The sequence below is a fragment of the Trachinotus anak genome, unplaced genomic scaffold, assembly GCF_046630095.1.
Source record: "Trachinotus anak isolate AG129_WGS33_773 ecotype Australia unplaced genomic scaffold, CSIRO_AGI_Tana_v1 ptg000012l, whole genome shotgun sequence".
NCBI classification, from domain to species: Eukaryota; Metazoa; Chordata; class Actinopteri; order Carangiformes; family Carangidae; genus Trachinotus; species Trachinotus anak.
The window spans coordinates 6,753,815-6,775,907 of record NW_027273863.1 but is presented as its reverse complement, the minus strand read 5'-3'; the positions used below and the strand labels follow the sequence as shown (position 1 = coordinate 6,775,907).

At 39.9% G+C, this 22,093-nt stretch overlaps 1 protein-coding gene across 2 annotated transcripts; it reads left to right on the top strand.

The window, feature by feature from the left end:
• The first annotated feature begins 398 nt into the window (after positions 1-398).
• xirp1 (xin actin binding repeat containing 1) lies at positions 399-15,318 on the top strand. 2 transcript variants are annotated; one of them, XM_071491849.1, is made up of 8 exons: positions 399-809; positions 1,329-1,473; positions 1,769-1,823; positions 1,922-2,227; positions 2,746-2,824; positions 6,405-6,556; positions 6,809-6,850; positions 8,089-15,318. In XM_071491849.1, exons 1-8 carry the CDS (start codon positions 671-673, stop codon positions 15,046-15,048), a joined length of 7,878 nt encoding a protein of 2,625 aa, XP_071347950.1. In that variant the 5' UTR covers positions 399-670; the 3' UTR covers positions 15,049-15,318. The 2 variants fall into 2 exon arrangements, with proteins under 2 accessions (XP_071347950.1, XP_071347951.1); XM_071491850.1 differs by lacking the exons at positions 399-809; positions 1,329-1,473; positions 1,769-1,823; positions 1,922-2,227; positions 2,746-2,824 and adding an exon at positions 3,955-4,100.
• The last annotated feature ends 6,775 nt before the right edge of the window (positions 15,319-22,093 follow it).

Sequence of the window (22,093 nt, the reverse complement as noted above, 5' to 3'; positions counted from 1 at the left end):
AATGTTGCACACTAGTGAATTTTTAAGAAAGTTAATGGTTACCTGTATGAAAAGTAAAAAGTAAAATATAAAGTTCCCTTAGATTTATTGGTGTATAAACTTCATGTGGCAACAGTCTGTTTGAGCCCCAGCAGTCTGTAATCATCAACAGGAATGAGCTGCACATGCAGCATCAGCTTTTTCTGTACTTTGGTTGAGTCCTGTATCAACCAAATAGAAGCAGCAACTTAATACATTATCATCTAAGCACATTAAGGAATAATAGCATGTGAGGTGAATGAACATGACTCCTGCTGCAGTGACAAAAAGACTGTGGTAAGCATGTGAGGTGCAGATAAAATGCTGCTGCTCTGAGTTTTGGCATGAGATACAGTAACAGAGTGGCTATGCCAGGCATTTCAGCAATGACATCTGACTGGACCAGCTGCCATAGTTCACACAGGTCTGCTCTCTGGTTCCTCTGCAATTTCTTAAATGCCCCACACTGTCATCACTGTCATTAATACTTAAATACAGAAAATAACATATTTCATATATTCATAGAGAGAGAGAGGGAGAGAGAATTTTATTTTGTGATCTTCTCTCTTTGTATAATACAAATAATCTTGTGTAGTCTTGTGATTGATCTATCAGAGAAATTTATCAGCTGAAGTTAAGGTGCCAAGTCCTCATGTCCGGAAGCCTCAAATCACAAGGTGTTAAAGGACTTTGGTCACTAGAAATTATTGTGTCTTGTGAGAGATGCTCCAAAACCACAAGTCAGTCAGAAAGACGGATATGCACAGGTGACTTCTGCTTCTTCTCTTCAGGTATGGAGTTGAATATTATGTTGATTGTGCAAAAACAAATAACCATAAGCCTATTTGCAATGATAATATTGTAACAGTGTTATACTTCTTAGCCTATGGATTTCTTCACTCATGCATTTATGAAATATGAAATATATTTCTCTGTTCAAAATTTAAGTATTGTACCTTTTTCTTCTGTATTTTGAGAGTAGGGTTTGTTTTTTTTAGAAACAGTATTATCATATATTTATCCTACAGTAGCACACAGTCATGCTGAGGTGTAAATCTGGGTTTACTGTCTGAGTGCAGAAGTTCAGAAACATTAATAGAGTCATGTGACTGTCAGTGACAATCTGTTATTGAATAACTCTAATGAAGTTAAACCTGAGCTGTGTGCTTGAATTCTAGTGAGAAAGATGAACAAATAAAGAATTTATGGATTCCATTTTTCCTGATCTGAAAATAACAATATGCCATTATAAACTCTATGATCAGTGAACAGAAACATGTTTTCAAACAAGTGATCCTTCCTTATTTTAGCTGCTGTTAGAGGGACGACTATGGAGCCATTTGGCCTGAGAAGGACCCAGTCTCTGAGGAGTCTTTCTGGGGCCCAGGAGAGGTCATGGGTCATGCCAGCTACAACCTGCAGGGACAGGAAGTCTGTGTCTCAGCTGGTGCAACAGTAAGTTCTACACAGCACATGTGTGCACATTCATACTGTACACTGTATAGCGTTATTTGCCTTTACAAGCAAGTTTTGGTGTTTTTCTGCCTTGTCATTCATTTACACTCACTGGGAGCTTCCCAGTACAAACTTCTGGTAGCCAGTGAGGAATGAAAGTTGAACATTAGTGCCTTGCTTAAGGGCACAAAGACAGTTTCATTCACTTTTACTTCTCACCAATTCTCAGCTGATCCTTACTTTCAACCTACTTGAATCATTGCTGATAAAATTGCCAATAAATTTGTTCAAACAGTTACCAAAGCTGCGCTGACCTAAGGAGTACGGACAAAAGGGAGCATAAACTCCAGGTAGTGTATCTTTCTTTCATCATAAGTAATAATATGGCAACCATGACAACATCAACGCTGTCCAGAAAATGAAAATGAAAATCAACTGCTGCCTCCAGGTGTCAGAAAACACTGTGGACGGTCGCTGGAGGAAGCAGGAGAGCAGGGAGAATGTGGCCTTCTGGGGACCAGGAAGAGGCTCTAATCTGTGCAGGAGTCGCTCCATGGACTTCCTCCCTCAGAAGGAGCCCTCAGGCACCAGAGCTCTGTGCGCCCTGTTTGAGTCCAAGGCCACCCTGCAGCAGAGCTTCCACAGCAGCCCTGGGCTGAACATGAGGTCTCCTGCTGGCAGTAACACAAGGAGAGACTGCCCCCTGCAGGACTGGAGATGTCATAACACTCCATTAAAGGATACCACTATTCAGGTGTGTAAGTTACCTACAAGGACATTGGTTTATGAGAAAACATAATGTATATCCCATATTGGCCAAATTAGCTACAGATAATGTTAAAAACATTACATAACATAACATTACTCAACCAGATTATTGCAAGAATTTAGTCACTGGTGTTAATGTGCCACATTTAGCCAACTGGCAGTGGGTTTGACCTGATGCAGGTGCTGGTACACAACACCCGACAGCTCAGGTCCCAAACACAGTTCAACAGTTAACAGACAGTAACCACCTCCAGGCAAAATCATTCTCCTGAAATCTTAAGCCACTCTGGCACACACACATATACATTTTTAAAGGAATAGTTCAAAATTTTAAGGAATTAGAAGATTAATACCACTCCCATGTGTACTCTTAATACCAGAGCCAGCAGGTGGTTAGCTTACATTAACACAAAGAATTGAGGCAGGGGCACACAGCTAGCTTTTCTATGTCCACTAGAAATACTAAATCTGATGTTTTCATGACATCATGTTGTTGCTCCATAGGGAGGCTCCCAGGGAGAAGGTGGAAAGACCCTGAATGGCTTCCAAGAGTCTTACAACAGAACATCCAGATACTCACACGGTGAGCAGCGGTGCTGGATTTCATGTTTATAGTCAGTGAGATTTGATCGGGCAGGTGGGATCAAAGCCAGGGTTCCCTCAAAGGCATGAGGTCACCGTTGTATTTCTGTGCCACATTTCACAATCAGTAGTACTCACTATTGAAAACTTGTGAGATCAAGCCCATCCAGCCATTTAAGTTTGTATTCCTGACAGTTCTTTGTTTCTGATGGGCTACTGAGAAGTTGCAAAGATATTCTGAGATATGAATGTAGACTTATTCATCAGCATATGCCAAAAAACTGTGACTCAAGCATCCCCACACATCCAGTATATCACATGAAGTTCCCACAGAGCAAAACACTTATTTAAAATCCTGACAGAGTTGGGTGAACAGTAACCCCATTGATTCTTGGCGCTGGGAGTTGAAAGGAAAAAGCTAAATAAAGACAAGGATGTAGCGGTGTAAATACATAACTATGCATTTGGCACTCATGCTTAAGATAGGAGTGAGGCTGTCACTGCTGGCTCTGACCGTGACACAGACCTTGGCCCTCTGAGCTGTGCCTGTCTGCGTCGTGGAACTGATATCACTATGGCATACTGACGCTTTGACCCTGTGATGTGTCTGGTACGAGAAAGACACAGGCAGGAATACAAGTGGACATCTACAGTGTCTCCTATAGAGTTCCTGAGGATTACTGACAAAATCTATAGTGTATTTTCCTGAAGACAGTTTAAAATCTTTTCATATTTTTTAAATTACAAATTATATTTCAACCACTAGAAAATGATCTTATGGTCTATGGAAGAATATATGACAATTATGACAATATTAATATGAAATAGTCTACTCAGCAGACTCATCATTGTACTATCTTACCAAAATAGGACCTATAGTGTGTTACTGTTTGTATTTTGCCCACCCAACACCCACTGACACAGATACTGTCCCACCCAGTGCCCGTTATAGTGGGTGACAATGTAGCTATGGGAATGGGAGGTGGAGGGGTGCCCCAGTCCCTCAGTGACTAACAGAGGTGATTGACTCAGCCGAGCAGCAGCAGCAGCCGCCAGCCCACCCTCCCAAAATAGCCAAAGTCTTCCACTGGGGCAGCGGGCTCTGATAAAAATCAGCTGTCACCGAGGCCACAGGACTAGAAAGAGATCAGTCACAGAGAACTGAGAGGCAGAGAGGAGACAGGCTGTATCACACATCACAGAGGCCTTGAGTCAGTTATCCAGCACAGCAGAGATACACAGGGAAGTGAGTGAGAGCGACGCTGGATGGTGTTTTAGTGAGTATCATGAGTGTTAACTTTGTTGAAATGGAGTAGGGCTGCTATATAACTTTATTTGTATAATAGCAGTATGTTTTGTCCAATATGATTCAGTTCTTTAAATGATCAGAATGAATGTGGAGTGTAGTGGATGATCTTTACTTTAACTTCAGCAAAATAAAATTCAATTCCAAAATGAATTATGAACATAAAAGAAAACAACATCAGTCTAATGATTACTTTAATTATGAATTAATAATTTGGTTTATAACATGTTAAAAAATAATGTAAAAGTACCCAAAGTAACCGAGGTGACATCTTCAAATGTCTCAACGACATATGACAATGATATATGATGATGAAAAGCAACAAATCCTGCCATTTAAGACGCCGGAACCAGAGAATATTGGACATTTTTTCACGTTTTGCTTGAAAAATGTCTGAAATGATTAACTGACTATAGAAGTAGTTGTCAGTTATCTTTTTGTCAATTGACTAATTGATTAATCATGTAATTGTAAAACCTCTAAAATGATCAAAAGTTATATTATTGACTTTGACAGAGATGATCCAGATGCTTTCCATTTTGCCCTTATTTCTTCACGAGTGATATGACTATATGCTGGCATCTTCATTAAGTCTTAATGAAGATGCCCCTGTCATAGACATGTCTGAAATGGGAGGTCGGGGAACAGCATTACTCAGTTATTGACTTTCTTTCTTTCTATCATCAGAAGAGTGATCGTAAACTGCTACAGCAGCACAAAAGTTATAAAAGCAGAAAGGAAAAAAATAAAAGTGGCTTGCATTGTCTGGTAGTGTGTGGTCTGACGCCCTCTGGTATGAGCTACCTTTTGGCATGCAGATTTTCATTACAGTCTGTGAATGCGGCTACAGTCGGAAACAGCTGATGGTGGCGAAGGTGGCGGTGGTGGTGGTGAAGAACAAATACCATCTGCATTTCACCATCATTTGTACAGCTGCCGGCAGCCCTAAACATCCTCACAGTACTGTGCCGCTAATAGCTCCTCTTCATTCCTGGAGAATTAACTCAGATCAAAGACATGCCAAAAAGCAAAAGTAAATGTCTTTTGATTTGATATCAACAGGATTTTACAAAGCAGCGCCAGCTACTGATACTATTGTGTGTAAATGTTTGGACGATAAGTGGTGAAGTTGACCTCTCAGTTTAGTGGGTGAGGATGCGCATTGCCTCAACCACTCGGTTGCCTCATTCTGTCTGCTCACCCATCTATGCAAAATGCTTTAAGTCCGGACTCGTGAGAGGTGCCAGCTTGCTGGTCCATCCTTTTGTCCTGTGAGGGCTTAGTGTGTGAAAAGAGGAGTTGTGCTCAGATCTGGCCATTAGTTACAGCTGGGTGGCCTGTGCAACACACTGGGCTGTTGACCTCCACCCATATTGTTCACTGTGTTGTTGCTGAAGTATTTTCTGAATTTATCACATCTACCATACTCTTGACTAATATAATTCAACATGGTTTCACTGTTTGTTTAACCAGATTTGTGCTAAGGACATTTGCTTGAAAAAATTATAGTAGCAGCGTTCAGCTGCAGGTTAAAGATGAGACAATTTCCATGTTTTTCATGGGGTCAGGCAGTTGCATTCCTTTGGTCAGGGGTTGATGGTTTGATGGCTCACATAAACAATGTGCAAACAATCTGTGTCACTCCAGCTGAGCTAGCAGTTGCTGTTTTTTTTTCTCTCTTCTTGGGGCGTCATGGTCAGTCCATGGCATGCATGCAGTTTGGTGCGCGTCCCAGGCAGCAGGCAGGCTGTGTGGGCCTATTTGTGTTGTCAGCCTCCCGGGATCAAAGCCTTCGTGAACTGACTTGTTTGTTACATTGTTTTCTCTTTAGCACAATAAATCATATGTCCATCAGGCAACTGAAAACCACCGTTAGGGAGCCACACTATAGGCCCTTGTGGTGAATGACATTGTTTCCAGAAGTTAACAGGGAGCTACGACAGTGATAAGAAAGTTTCCAGCATCTCTATTAATACGCACACTGTGAACGTCACTATAAATACACACACACACACACACACACACACACACACACACACACACACACAGTGTTATCATTAAACTTGTTGCTGACACTAGACACTCTGCTTTGCTTATTTTGGGATACAGTAATATCAGAGTCCTACTTTGACAAGTGTGTCAATGAATCTACACAAGCAAAAGTGACAAAATCAAAACTTTATTTTACTATAGTTTTTGTTGCCTCATTGAGATAACTATTTGTGCTTTGTTTATATATTTTACTGGATATTTAACATTGACTTTTCTACTACAGGTGATAAAATTAGTCCATCACTGACGAAGGGGGTCCCCCCAACAAGACTACCCAGAGACAGGATATCTCCCTCCTCCTCAGTGAGAGACAGATCCGCTCTCTATCTGTCAAGAGCAGCAGCTATCGACTCCACAGGAGGCTCAACACAGCCAGTGAGTTCCTGAGATGCCTCTCATTCCTCCCCAAACACTGAGGTCAAGGGCTTCACTGGGGAATGACCAGTATGCTCTGTCACAATAGGAACACCTCAACATTTTACACTTAATCTTTTGCATTCTTTAAATGTATAGCACATGTTATGTGCTATACATTTATGTTACCAATGCTAACATATACTCCCACAGAAAATAATACATCTCAATACAGTACAAACTATTACAATTTATATTTCTTTTGTTCAACAGGAATTCATTGGTACCCCACCAGCAAGATCTAAAAGCAGTAAGGTACTGTATTGTGCTGCTTAATTTTCACCCCTTATAAAAGTGTGGTTGTTTGCTGTGGTAGTTCACTATTTTGCTTTGCTTGCATGACCAAAGACAGTTTACCTTGGACCTAGAGCTCAAGAAGCAACACAGCATTGATATAAATGACATTTATATTTAGATAAAAGAGGTTCAGAACAACTTAGCCGCTTCATGTGCTCATATTTACAGTTACTCATACTGTATATAAATCTCACAATAATTTCTATATAAGCAGACAGTGGTGTTCTTCGTAATAGTGAGGTACAGGGGCCATAAATGTGACAGTATTATTGTTTTTGCCTCAGTTACTGTAACACTACTTCAGAGCACAAAACAAAGAGCAACAAACACCTAGTGAAGATGTCTTTTAAAACCACTGATAGCATGAATAGCTGTAAATGAAAGTCGTTGCTCGTAGTGATGAACCTACTGAGGATTATCACCTGACTCTGCAGTTCCCCTCAGCTATATGTTTTGGTTCAGTTGCACTGTTCTTATGAGCGTCATTTTCGGCCACAGCAATTCCTGCAAACAAGCATTAAAAAACTCATTGTATGCTATCTGTCCAAAAAGAAGTAGCAAATTAATAAGTAGATAGCAATTAGCTGGTGAACAAAGTGGAGCAAACAAGAGTAGAGTGAATATGGATGTAAATTCATCAGGTTGACCAACTCCAAATGAATGTTGATGTTGCAATGTATTGTTGCGTCTGTAAATAAGTACCTGTTTGTTAATACGTTTTCCATATTAAAAAAGTGGTAATGTGTGATTTTCACAAAATTAGTCAATGCGGGTTTAAATTAATGACTAAATGAGTCAACACTTTGCCCTCAAAGTCCTTGTTTCTATTGTCCCAGAGTACAAAGCCAAAACAAAATGTATTAACCTGCCAAATACTAAAAAACTGAACTATATGTACTACAAGATTTACATTTACAGGTGTTTCTGTTGAGAAAAAAAAAGTTTGAGCTTAAGTTATTAGTCATTAGACTCACAGTCTAGGTTGGGTGTCTAATGTCTGCCTACTAACAGCTATGAAGTGCTTTGTTAACCCTCGTGTGTCAGAAGATGGTTTGAAGTGAAAAACATCAAGCGCGCACAGAGAAAGGTAAAGTATGGCTTCACTTGCCAAATGCATGCAATTACATTATTAGCATGTACCTTTACTAATACTGTTTTCCATTACTGAATTACTCCTATCTGTTTTTCATTTCAAGATGGCTGACGCAGCCAGGAAAATCACAGTTTTGCAATCCTCTCATGATGACGAAGACCTGCCTCTCCCTCCACCTCCTCCCGTACCACCTAGACCCCTGGACTATGAAGGGCCTTCAGCATTAGGTAGCCTCCCAGTGCCCCCACCTAAAGAAACCTTCTCCACATTCTACCAGCAACGGCAGAAGAGTGAATTGAAGAGGCTCTTTAAACACATCCACCCAGACCTACGGGCAAATCTCGATGATGTCGTGGATGATGATATAATTAGGGCAGTGCAGTCAGAAAGCTCAGCAGATGCAGCTTATCAGGGTGAAGTGCAGTCCATGAGGTGGATTTTTGAGAACTGGACTCTGGACAACATCGGGGATCCTCATGCAACCAAGAAGCTATTGGATGATGAGGAGTTAAAAGGTGGAGACGTCAGAGGCACGTCCACTATGTTTGAGCACACTGACAGCACCCAACAAATGTCTGCCAAAAGACAGACTTCTGTCAGAGGTGATGTGAGAACATCAACATGGCTGTTTGAGTCTCAGCCCTTAGATTCTCTAAATAAATCAAAAAGAGAAGAGGGTGAACTAGTCGAGGCAGTGCTTAAAGAACCCATCCAGCCAGGGGATGTGAGAGGGACTCGGCTGCTTTTTGAGTCTAAATCATTGAGTGACTTGGGTCGCTGCAACTCTGTAGAAGACCATAGCTTTCTGAAACTGAGGTCTGAGCTCCAGGAACAGAAAGGAGAAGTCCAGAAAACTGTTAAACTCTTCCAGGCAGAACCTTACTGTGCTATCAGAGACAACAGTGGCAATATACATGAAATTAAATCCATCTGCAGGGAAGAGATCAACAGCAACAACATCAGCACTGCCCGTTGGCTTTTTGAAACCCAACCTTTGGACCTGATTAATAAGGGAACTGATGGAGTGAAAATAATTCGGGGTATATCACTGGAAGAGGGGCACAGAGGAGGAGTTGACCAAAAGAGGTGGATGTTTGAAACTCAGCCATTTGACACTATACAAGAGGTTGAGGGAGCGGATAAATTTGAAGGAACTGTGGCTGAATGTGGAGAAGAGGCTGATGTCGTCAACAAAAGGAAGTTTTTTGAGATGAAACCTTTGGCCACACTGAAAGGAGATTCAGCAGAAAAGGAAGAAATAATTGGGGGGGATGTCAAAACTTCTCTGTGGTTGTTTGAAACTCAACCTATGGAGACTCTTAATGATACCTATGAAGTTGGGCGTCTGAAGAAAATTACCCTTTCAGCTGATGAACAAGGAGAAGTAAAGGGCAGAAAGCAAATGTTTGAGAGCTGCAGTATTAAAAAGGATGCCTCATTCAAAGAACAAGAGATTGAAAAGGGCGATGTTAAGGGATTCAAACATCTCTTTGAAACAATTCCTTTGAGCAAAATTGCTCATTCTGATGAGGAGATTGTTGAAAAGGAAAATGCCATTACAGCAGGAAACGTAAAGGGTAACACAGCGATGTTTGAGACAACTCCTTTATACGCCATAAAGGACAGCTCCGGAAACCTCCATAAGGTCACAACAGTCAGCCGAGAAGAATTTATCAAAGGGAAGGTCCAAAACTATAAGTGGATGTTTGAGACCAAGCCTTTAGATGAGCTTGCAGAGGGAAAGGGAAATGTTGAGGTAATTAAAGGCATCACCAGACAGGAGGATACAATGGGAGATGTCAAAACAGCAAAGTGGCTTTTTGAAACCCAAACGATAGATGGGATCCATTCCAAGTTCAACAAGACAGAGTGGAATGCTTCTGCAGCAGAGGAGCCAAGTAAAGGTGACGTCAAGACTTGCAAATGGTTATTTGAGACACAACCAATGGACATTTTGTACGACAAATCAGAAAAAGTGAAAGATAAAGAAGCCATTGACAATACCAATGTCAAGTCCATTACTTGGCTTTTTGAATCCCAGCCTCTAGATAGCATCAAAGATGGTGAGGAGTACAATTTGAAGCTCTGCAGCACCATACAGGATTCTGTCAAATCAGAGCTTGGTGTTCAAACAGTCAAACATCTTTTTGAAACAGAAACCTTGGACAGAATAAGAAAGGATACGAATTCAGAACAAGACATGAGATGTGTCAGCCAGGTCAACTTTCAGTCAGGAGATGTTTCACGAGTCAAAGAACTTTTTGAATCCCAGTCCCTCGATGAAATAGGATCCGAAATTGTGACAACAACTGATGAACAGACCCAAGGTGAAAACATTGAAAAAGGTTCAGTACATAAATTTACTTGGATGTTTGAGAACTGCCCCATGAACCTGATCAATAAGGACAACAATGATGCAAACATTCAGAGAGTGAGTGGTGCTGAGAGTGGTGATGTCCAGAACAAAAAGTTTATATTTGAAACCTCCTCACTGGACAAAATCCACAATGAACCCCTTGAGCAGACGTTGGTCGCTGTGGAACAGCCTGCAAGCAATGTAGATGTAAAATCAAGTACCATGATGTTTGAGTCCCTACCACTATATGCCATCAGAGACAAAGAAGGGCAGTTTCATGAGGTGACAACTGTAAAAAAAGAGGAGGTAATGAGTAGTGACGTAAGAGGAGCAAGATGGATGTTTGAAACAAAACCACTCGATGCCATTAAGGCAGAGAATGAGGTCTATGTGATCCGGGCTGTCACCCAAGAAGATATCAAAAAAGGAGATGTCAAATCAGCCAGATGGAAGTTTGAGACGCAACCTTTGGACTCCCTTACCAGCCGAGAGGAGCCTTCTGTCAAGGTCATTGAGGACTTTGGAAGCAGTAATGTGCAGCTTAATAAGCAGATATTTGAATCTGAGCAGTCATGCAAGAAGTTTGTTCGAATGGTTAGTGTCACTGATGTCCAGCAGGGTGATGTCAGGACCTCCACCTGGCTCTTTGAGAATCAAACAATTGACAGTCTGAAAGGGGAACCTCAGGAGCAAGGTCCAGTAAAAACAGTCCACAGGGAAGACAGCCAGAAAGGAGATGTGAAACGCTGCACTTGGCTGTTTGAATCTCAGCCACTGGACAAAATCAAGGAGCCCGAGGATACCTCCAAGCAAAGTGTTGAGGAGGAGATACCAAAAGCTGATGTGAAGTGCACTACCTGGCTCTTTGAGACCACTCCATTGGACAAAATCACTGCCAACAGTGTTGCTGACACTCTGTCATATCTATACCAAATGAGTTTTGTTCACTCAAGTGGCATCATAATAGAAGCAAATGAGAGCAGTAATGTTAACATGGCTAAATATCTGCTTGAAAGCAATGGAGGTGTGCAAATCCAGAAAGAAGAGGTTGTCGGGGGTAACATCAGGAACATCATGTTACAACTCTTACTTAAACCAACCCTAAAGCCCCAAGTAACTCTTCTTAGAGAGGTGGAGAAAGGTAAAGTGAACACCACAGTAGTAGAACTTCCAGTCTACCAGTCAGCCACAACTATCAGCCTTGAGAAAGACCAAAGAATACAAAACATTGTCCAGATGATTGATGAATTGCTTGTTCAAGATAAGGTTTTGAAAAAAGGAATCATAATGCAAGAGACTGCAACGGGACAAGCAGAGATGTCAGTTTATTCACTCATCTGCAACTGTGAAACCAAAACTGAGAGTCACATTATAGAGAGGGGAGATGTAAAGTCAGCAATTGGAAATCTGCTAGCCACTGCCAATAGTCAGAGGACTGCAGCATTGTGTAGAGTGGATGAAAATGAAAAGGGAAATGTGAACTTATACAAAAGTTGCATTGAGAAAGGAGATCTGCACTACCTGAAGAGTCTTCATACTGAGTTGTCAGGAGATGAAGCTTATGACAGCCTTCTCGCTAAAGAACAGACTGAAATAGTTCACGGGGATGTGAAAGAAGCAAAGAGAAGTCTCTGCCAGCAGAAAGAGCTGGTAGAGCGAACCATTTCTGATGTTTTACCAGGAGATGTACAGAATACCAAAAAAGTTTTTTCATCAGAGTGCTCTTTCAGTGTTGAAAACTGTTTTCCAAAGGATGAAATAATCCCTGGGGATGTCTCATCAGCAAAGCAACAACTTGCAGTAAAGCAACCTGTCATGGTAGAGAAAGAGGAGATTGTGGCTGGGGACATCAAGGCAACAATGCAGTCATTAGAACGCGCAAAGCAACAGAGCATGTGTTTGGAGCGGGAGATCATTAAACCTGGAACTATCTATGACATGGATTTGCCAGCCCAATGTCCTGACATAGAAGGAAGCCCAGCACAAAAAGAGGTCATTATATCCGGAGATGTGAAAGCAGCTAAAAAGTCCCTTGAAATGGCTAAACAGCAAAGCATGCATGTGGAGCGTGAAGTTGTTGTTCCTGGAAAAATATACAACCTTAATGTCTCAGCACAAGAGGCAAGCTCATCAGCAGTGATGGAATCTACCTGTCCGTCTTCCTCCAGATGCCAGCAAAGCAGGACTTGTCCAAAGGTCAGTGATGCAGTGAAAGATCAGGAAAGCCATGTTTCCTTTGAGGCTTGTCAACAAAGAGCAGTTATAGTCAGTAATTGTGCACCAGAATCACTGCCGCCTATTGTAAGTTATGAATGTAATGGACAGATAACAGAAGATGAGACAGAAGAAATTATCAGAGGAGATGTGAAGGCAGCTATTAGGTCTCTGCAGAGCGCAGCAACAGAACATAAGCTTGTAGATAAAGAAGATATTGTAAGAGGTAATGTTCAATTGGCTCTGCAATCTCTTGAGAAATCTAGTGTTAATGTATCCAAAGGAGACTATAAAGCTGCAATGATATACAGAAACTCAGGTAGGGCTTGTTCAGGGAGGAGCGAGACTTTTCACAAGCAGTGTGTTGTGGTGTCTGTGCCTCCATCTGACACAAAATTGTCTCCTTCAATTTCAGTAACCTGTGAAGGACAACCACCCATTACAACACAGAATTCAACACCTAACCCTGTAGCAAATGGAAACTCAAAATCATCCCACTCTAAGAGGGTAACTCCACCTCCACTCCCTCAAAAGACTAGTGAGAAATCGCAGGAGCAGAAGCCAGCTTTACCACCAAAGCCAAAATTGATGAAATCAGTAGTTGTGGAGGAACCAAATATTCCACTTCCTCCTGCTCCTCAAGTTGCTTGCCCCATTGAAGACAATGGAAAAAGTGCAGAGGTTCCTCCAAAACAAAACAAACAGATTGTTATGCCCTTTACAAATAAACTACGACAAAAGAAAACCTTACATGAACCATACTACCAAAAATGTGTTGATGAAACAGTGCAAGATTCAAGTAAGTCAAATGAACATCTACCACTGGACTCAAAGACTCAGGAACTGAAGAAGAAAAAGAAAACAACACCTTTTGCAGGGGACAAATCAAGCTGTCAAGTAATGAACAGCACTGTAGAAATGGAGAGAAATGTAATACAGAAAATTAATGCAGCTGAGGAGATTCAGATGTGTATGAAGAATTATGCAGAGGATGGTAAACATGAAATGAGCATGAGCTTGCAGGGTGCTCTAAAGAACTTTGAAAGAAAGGAAAGCGAGTCTCTGGACAGAAGAGTGTCTTTGTTATCAAAAAGGGTAAAAGTAATAAATGATAGTGACAATAAATACACCAACAACACCACAATTCAACAGCACAAATCAAATCCTGAACCTATCGAAATACAACACAGCAAGACTGAAGTGCAGATGTCAGACACCAACAGTTGGATTGATGTGTGTCATTTACAGCAAAATGACCTCAATGGACAGCAACAAAAGCTTGAGGATAAAGTTGTTCTAAGAGAGAAGAAAGTAAAAGAGACAGAAGATGAGCGGCGGCAGAGGCTTTCTGTCCACAAGGAAGAGATCATGAAAGGAAATGTGAAGGCAGCCATGGACATTTTTGAAAATTTGAGAAAACGAGAGGAACTCAAAGGAATCTTGTCTCAGGTCCAAGAGATAGAGGGAGAAACCAACAGTGTGGATGTTAGCTCCTTGAAGACATTACACGAGAATGTCCCTGCTTGGATGGTTACACCAAGCAGAAATGCTAAACAAAGTAAAACACAGGAAAAGAAAGTTGAAATAGAGACCCAGGATGATGATTTAGAAAGTATCTCATCAGTTGAGACTGCATTTGAAGATCTGGAAAAGGCAAGTAAAGAAATAATAAATCTGAAGGAAGAGACCTTAGCAAAACTTCTTGACATTGAAGAGGCAATTAAAAAGGCTTTGTATTCTGTCTCCAATCTAAAATCTGAGGCTGACATTGCAGGCTTGTCAGGACTCTTTGATGAATCTTTGAAATCTGAGCGAAACCTTCAACCTGCCAACAAAATTAGGAAGATAAGTATTGTGTCAAGCAAGGCCAAATCAGGCCAAAACAAGGAGATGACTGATGTGAATCTACAAACAGTTTCGGATTCAAGTCCTTCCAAGCAAGAAGTGCCCAGACAGGTGCCCAATAAGCCACTCATCAGACAGTCCTCTTCCCAGTCCTCCCCGTCATTCATCTCCATTCACTCAGCTGCCAGAAAACCTGCTGAACAACCAAAGTCACCCATGTCAACATTTAAACCAAAAACAGAGAGCAGTTCTCAAAGTTGCCATGATGCAAATAGTGACCTGGGACAGGAGTCTGCTGCAGAGTCCTCAAACACTGGTTACAATCCTGCGCAACGTAAAGTCAGTGTTCTCGAGGTGAAAACTGTTCCAGAGCAACCTGCAGGAATAATCGGCACAAAGACTGTCAGTGAAACATACGAAGAGACTGATGGCTTTGGCAACGTATTTGTTTCCTCCACGACTTCAACATTTGTCACCAAACAATCTGACACTAAATCATCTGCTCTGTTTGAAGTAGTTGGGAGTCCAACCAGATATGAAGTCATGACATCCCCATTAATGAGAAGATCTGGTCGCCCTTTTGAAGATAACGCCAAGGAGGAAGGGACAGTGTTTGTAACGTTTAGCCAACCAAAGGAAAAGCACTAAAAAAGCCACTCCTCAGTCCTTTAATTTTGGAAAAGCAGTTATTCCATTTGTGTATTTATCACATTATGTTTTAATGAAAAGGTTTTGTTAGTCATAAAACTGATGATCTAAAATCATAAAAAATGTTGACTTTTAATTGAAAATTGTGTCTTATAGATTTTATACTGTAACCACATGATAAAGTGTTAATTTCTTTTATTAAAGCTCCGCATATAGTTGATATTGTATGTTCTGTTGTGTAAATGGTGAAATAAATGACAGTTTAAAAGATGGGTTTTTAAAAAGTGATTTCTGTTCTTCATACTGGGTCCTCATTATTATTCCTCAACTTTTAAAACCTAAAGTGAGTTAAATATTGTAAATTATCATGGATCAACTGTACCAACAACCACTGATGTTAACCTATAAATGTTCTTCTAGCAATAGAAATAAGTAGGTATGCTGAAAAGTATAATTTAGGAAATTATCATTAGAATTATAATGGAAAAAAAAAAAAAAAACAATTTTAGGAGATACACTTACTCTCTTTCTGGCAGACCACAGTCCACTGATTATAAGCCAGCAGCCAATTAGCCTAGTCAGTGACTGGAAACAGGGGAAACCGGCTCAGACCAAAAATAAAACAATTTACCCATGAGCAATTCCAAAGCTAAATTATTAACATGTTATATCTGATTTGTTTAATCAGAGCTAAGAAGTCCTGTATCTGTGTCTGCACATGTGCAGAGATGGAACTAATATCCCTTTTCTCATCTAAAATGTGCATTACCCAAACAGTTGGAATAGTTCTTTACACAACTTCTTTAAAAAAAAAAATGGTGAGATAAGATATAATGATATACAAAGGATAATACCCAACAACTTATACATTTCACAATTGTAATGGATGATTGTAATGGAGTCACTCATACCTGAGACCTCCTCTGCTTTACCCTGCAACTGGCCCTCAGACCTTCGGACTTCCAACTTCACCGTAATTAATGTTAATTCAAAAGTCCAGATTCAGACAAATGTCAAACATATTTGAAGTGACATTAAAAGATTATCAATTCAAATAATCAATTATCAATTTTCAAAAAGTTATCCATTTTTATTGTTTAAACAAATACATTCAATAGCTGTTCAGCTTAGACCTCACAGTTATTTGCTTTACCAAGAATTGCATTTGTGCATTGATGCATTTATTTAGAAGTCGAAACAAGTACCTGGGTCCTAGGTGTTGGTCTCTAAAGGTCAAACCACAGCTGCCAGCTACCCAGCATTTTCAGTGGCTGTGGTACAAGAGTAAGGCTATTAGTGACCTCCTAGACAACATAATGTCTAAGAAGTGCTTTTTCAAGCATTTCCAAAAACAATACTGCTAAAAACTATATTGTAAAAATGTAACTGCTTGTAGAAGTAGCTTTATCCTACTGAGTCCCACAATTCAACTTGGAAAACAACTTGAAAAACAAAGACATGAAAGAAAATCGGAACAAATTTTCTTTCATAACAGAAATACAGCTGGAGGAATCAAAACATGACAGAAATTTCCTATAATGTCAATGTCTATTCACCATCAACTCCTATTTACCTTAAACTGAATTTGTTTTCATTATCATAGTTCCACTCACCTGCCATGGAAATGTGTTCAGCCTGTTTGACACCCGTCTATCCAATGGAAAAAATGGTGGCCAATAAACTTATCCTGCACAACAACTGTTTCTGCTGTAAACACTGTCAGAAGAAGCTCAGGTGAGGTTTTTTCATAGTATGATTATTGACTCAAATAAATTAAACTTATTTAGTATCCTATTTAGTACATGGACTGTGATGTATGTTGTAATGGCATTTATGAATCAAAACATTATAATGGAGGATTTTGGAAAAACAATACACTGAAATCACTCACTAATTCTGATCTACTACAAGTAACAAATCAATTGAACAATTTAAAAAACTCTGATTTAAAATTCTAATATCACAAGTTTAATAAGTTTAATATCACAAAAGACTTTGTTTCATTTTATTTCAGCATTCACAACTATTCATCTCTTTATGGGGAGTTCTACTGCATTTCTCACTACCAACAGCTGTTTAAAAGAAAAGGAAATTATGATGAGGGATTTGGACACAAACAACATAAAGACCGCTGGATTCAGAAAAATAAAGGAACAGATGAGCCAGATGCCTTGTCCACTTGCAAAACTACTAAACCCAACCTAAGCACTTCTGATGGCCCCAGAGAGCTCTCTACTGGTGTGTTTGTTATGAAGTCATCTGTAAGAGAGCTGGGATATAACAAAGGGGCTGATGTTAAGGGCAAACTGAAAATGAGCTGGCCACCAGAGAAGAAGAATACAGGTGTTAATTCATTACAGAGGACATATACACCGGCTCTGAAAAATAAGACACAAGGCATTGATAAAGCAGCTACTTATAGTCTGAGCTTTACAGAATATCAGAAAAGTGACAGGAACCAATTAAAGATTGACCATGTAGGAGAAATTAAAGATAAGGGAGTCAAGGCTCAATCAAAGACAACAGGATTTAACTCAGCTGAGTTGCCTTCAGAGGAACCAAAACTGCGGAGTGATTCAAGCAAAGCTGGAAACATCCAAGACAGCATCTCTCCGAGAGTGCTCAGCTTTTCTTCACCCTCCACAGAAAAGGGTTTTGTTGTCACAAACCGAAAAATAGAGCAGGCAAATGTGGCACCCACCTCAAAGACAAATTACAATCCAACAGTAAACAGGCTAGATGTATTTCCAAATAAAGCTAAGAAGTTTGTACGATTTTCTCCCAACATTGACGTGGCTCAGTATGACCAGTCCTCTCAACTGAGCACTGAGTTCTCAGATCAGTCTGAACAGAATCAAGTGAATAAATCCAAGGATAAAAAAGCTGAAAAAAATAACTTTGATCATTTGACACCTCCTTTCAGTAAAAAACAGAGCGAAAGTGAGGTGAACCTTGAAATCCCTGAACATAAATGCCATGGAGAGACAATCAATATGTCCAACCAAGAGCCTGATGTTAAAGTCGAGGGCAGTCGAGAGGGTCCTCAAGCTGATATTACAGTTATCAATGGAGTTGTACAGAAGGTTGAGGAATCACAAGATACTCAGAGTCTCACTGACACTTTCAATTCAACTCAAGATGTTATGACACATCAAAAGCCATATGATCAATTGGACGTCATTCCAAGAAGCTCAGTCGATCAATGTGAATCACAAGATCCAAGTACCCTGCACAGTTCGGCAGGGCAAATGACCAAAGAGGAGGGCAGTCATGAAAGTGATACAAATCAAATTGAAAAGACTGTCTCAGCCAATGATCAAGACAATGGTGGTACTCAGAAGAAGCCTGTTGTGAGAACAAATTCTCTGAAAGATTCTGCTAAACTGCCTGAAAAGACAAAGGTCAGACTGGGATCCTGGTCCAAAGGAAAGAGTCCTTTATCAAAGCTCTTCACATCAGGTGGGAATGAAAGAACCAACAAGGTTGAACCAAAAGATGCCAAGAAACCAGACGCCAAACCTAGTGGTGGACTCTTAGGAAGATTGTTTCAGTCATCCTCAGAGATGCCTGAGGATATCACAAAATTGGATGCACAAGGTGAAAGACAGGACAAAACACATGCTGATGACAAAAAGACAGAGGAGGTAAAGGAAGCTATTACAGAGGAAATAAAAAAGGAAGATGACAAGCCTCAAGTTCCACCTCTGGAACAAGAGCATATGAAGGCAAATTCTGCTGAACCCAACACACTGGATAGTAATAAAGATGAGGATATAAACAAATCTACAGAGCCATCCATCCTGCTCACAACTTCAACTGGTGAAAAAGGTGATGATCATACCACTCCAAATCCAACTGATGATCAAGAATCAGATTTACAGAGCAGTGAGACTAAGGATCTGTCTGACTCTGATCCTGGAATAGCTGAGTCTAAAGATTTTCCTGCTGCTGTGCAGTCAGTGAACCAATCACCTGAGGAGCCAGTCAGTCAGTTAACAGCTGAGAAAAGTCATGATGAAATTTTGAGTGATCCGTTTAATGGTGATATTTTTGGAGACAGTGTCAGTTCTGTCCTTAGTGACCCAGTGGCCATTCAGATAAATACTGATGAATCTGTTCAAAAGCCAGATGAATCATTTGATGCACCAGGCGAAGGAGGAAGAAACCTTGGGGATGGAGCGCTTTTTGATCTCAAACATGAACCTCAAGATTCCTCCTTTATTTTTGATCTGTCTGAATCTCAGGAGATTTTTGGGAGCACACTGGATGATACGTTTTCATCTCCTGTGAGTGACATGCCTTTGTCTGCAGGTACATCCTCTGAAAGTTTTAGCCTGCTTGACTCTCAACCAGTATCAGCTGAAAATGAAGTAACGCTCAGCATGACAGATCAACTGATTGTCCCTGACCCAGCACCTCTCAACCAAGATAAGAGTCAAACCTCAGATCCTTTTGGTACAAACAGCCAGACAACTGAGCAGGGTACTGGATTTGACATATTCAACCTGAATGATGACCTGTTCGCTCAGCCTCCTACTGTTAGTGTGTCTGATCAGGGAGAAGCTGATGCTTCCACAACTCAAGCATCTACTTTTGGCAATGATACCTTTGGAGTTAGCAACATCTCAAACAGTGCAGATATGTTTGCAGTGCTACCAAGCAGTCCGGCCACTTCTAATTCACTGAATGATTTACTTGGTTCAGATGCATCTTCTACTGCTGCTCCTTCGGCTCAGATAGATCTTTTTGCTGATGACATCTTTGCATCAGGGCCAAAGCTGCTGCCACTGTCTGAGGCTGGTGATGCTGATTCATTTATGGACAGTCTTTTGTCTACAAGCAACAATACTGAGCAAGCAGCAGAGACTGTCACAAACAGCAGCTGGATGGATGATCTGCTCGGATGAGAGCAGGGCTGTGATTTCATGATATAATACACAAAGCTGGGATGTAAAGGGATTAAAGAAATCATATTAACATTGTTAAAAAATTTAAAACTTTTTTAAATACATGGGTATGATAAACCAATCAACAGTAAATTAGTAAACAAAAACAGCTAATATTGTTTTCATTTACAATTGCATTTTATTTTGAAATCTGTCAAACACAATCTGTAACATTACAGTAATTTTAAATTTATGCAGTAAATACATATTTACATTTCAGCTGTAAAATGCATTTTACATGAACATGAAGAAAAGCAAAGGATGTAAGTTTTGCTGAATAGTTATTTTCCATGAATACATAGGTAATCAATAGTAAGAATCAGGAGTAAAATAGGAGTAATTTGATTGTGAAATGTCTTTATGGATTCAAGAAAATAAAAGTAAATGTGCTGATATGAAAATTGCTTGCTTGACTGTACTGATCTGTAATAAAGTCACACCTTTAAAATCCCACTCCACTGGAAATGTGTTTTATTTATTGTTACTTTTATGTTTATCCTTCACTGTGTCGAAGGATTTATGTGCCGAGTTTGACACTAAAATCTGAGATTGAAGTGTGTACCTGTGAGCATAATATGTGACATCACAATTAGGTCAGAGGTCAGTCCAGGTCCAATAGGCAACTTATACAAGTGTTATGAAAACTTGAAGCCAGCATTGCACATACGTTGAGAGTCGTCTTTGAGTGACACATGAGACATCCTGGGTCCACCAGGTAAACGTTTGATATTAAAAATATTTGCATATTCATAGATTATGGGGTTTTTTTATACAAGGGAAGAGGCGTAGATGTTATGTTATGTGTTTCCAGTAGGTACTTGAATTTTTTAGTGGAAAACCCACTACACACAAATTGTTATTCACAAGTTATTATTCAAAGCAAAAGAGCATTTTTTGTATATCTTTGAACATGCTGGGAGTGGATGTTAAAGCATTACAAATTAGAAAATTCCTTAACTGGTTTCTTTCTTCTTGTTTTGTTTGAAGATCCAGGGGGCATAGGCTGATAAATGATTGTAAATGTAAGATAGCATATTGGTAACATACATTACTCCAGGGCAATCCTTTATTTTAAGGGGCCTTAAAGCAATAGGTTTTTTTTTTTCAAATACACTTGTTTGCCAAGAGTTGAATGACAAAATTGATGTTATTGTCATGTCCATACAGTAAATACGGAGCCACAGGCAGCAGCCAGTTAGCTTAGCTTTGCTGTTTGAAAGTAACAAAATCCACCTGCCAACACCTGTAAAGTTCACCAGTTAACATATTGTCAATAGTTTGCTTAATCTGTGTTCGGATGTGTAAAAACAGCATACTGAGGTTTATGGAGTTTATGTGCATCTGAATGTGAATCTGGGCCAGGACTCAGCAATTTGTGGTTTTTACACTTTAGTTTTTGTACAGATTAAATAAACAAGATAAAACAAGCTAATTAATGAGCTTTAAGGTTCACTTTTACATTTTGACAGAGCTAGGTTAGCTGTTTCCCCCTGTTTCCAGTGTTTGTGCTAAGATAAGCTAACTGGTTGCTGGTGGTATCTTCATATTTACCATATGCACATAAGAGTGGTATTAATTTCCTAATCTCACTCTGACTCTTAGGTGTATTTCTCAATATGACAAATGTGTATGTTTGTTTTGTTATAATAATTGTAAGAGAAATGGAGAAAATGCTTAGTTTGCACACTTGGTTGTGACTTGTTACAGCTGTTGTTTCTCCTATAGCTTTGTGTTTATCAAATATTTATAAATGTTTAACAATAAAAAATATCTTGATATATTGTGTTAATTATTTGACATTTTCCTGTATTATCAGCAGTCTTTAAAGAAGCTATTTGTAAGTTTTACTATCGCTTTTCAGCACCAAACTTCATTCCTTTACTCACCAAGAGCATTGAGTAAAAGAAAGCAATGCCAATGATGACTCTTGTTAGGGGTCCAAGCCCGCAGTTGGCTGGGGGACGCATATGCAAGGCAACGCACTTAAGCCTGATCTGCCTGAAAATTTGCACATCACATCTCCACACGTGCCTGATTACAAGTTATCAAAAGAATTTTTGTACTATAAAAAAATTCTGAAGTTATGACCACAAAAATAT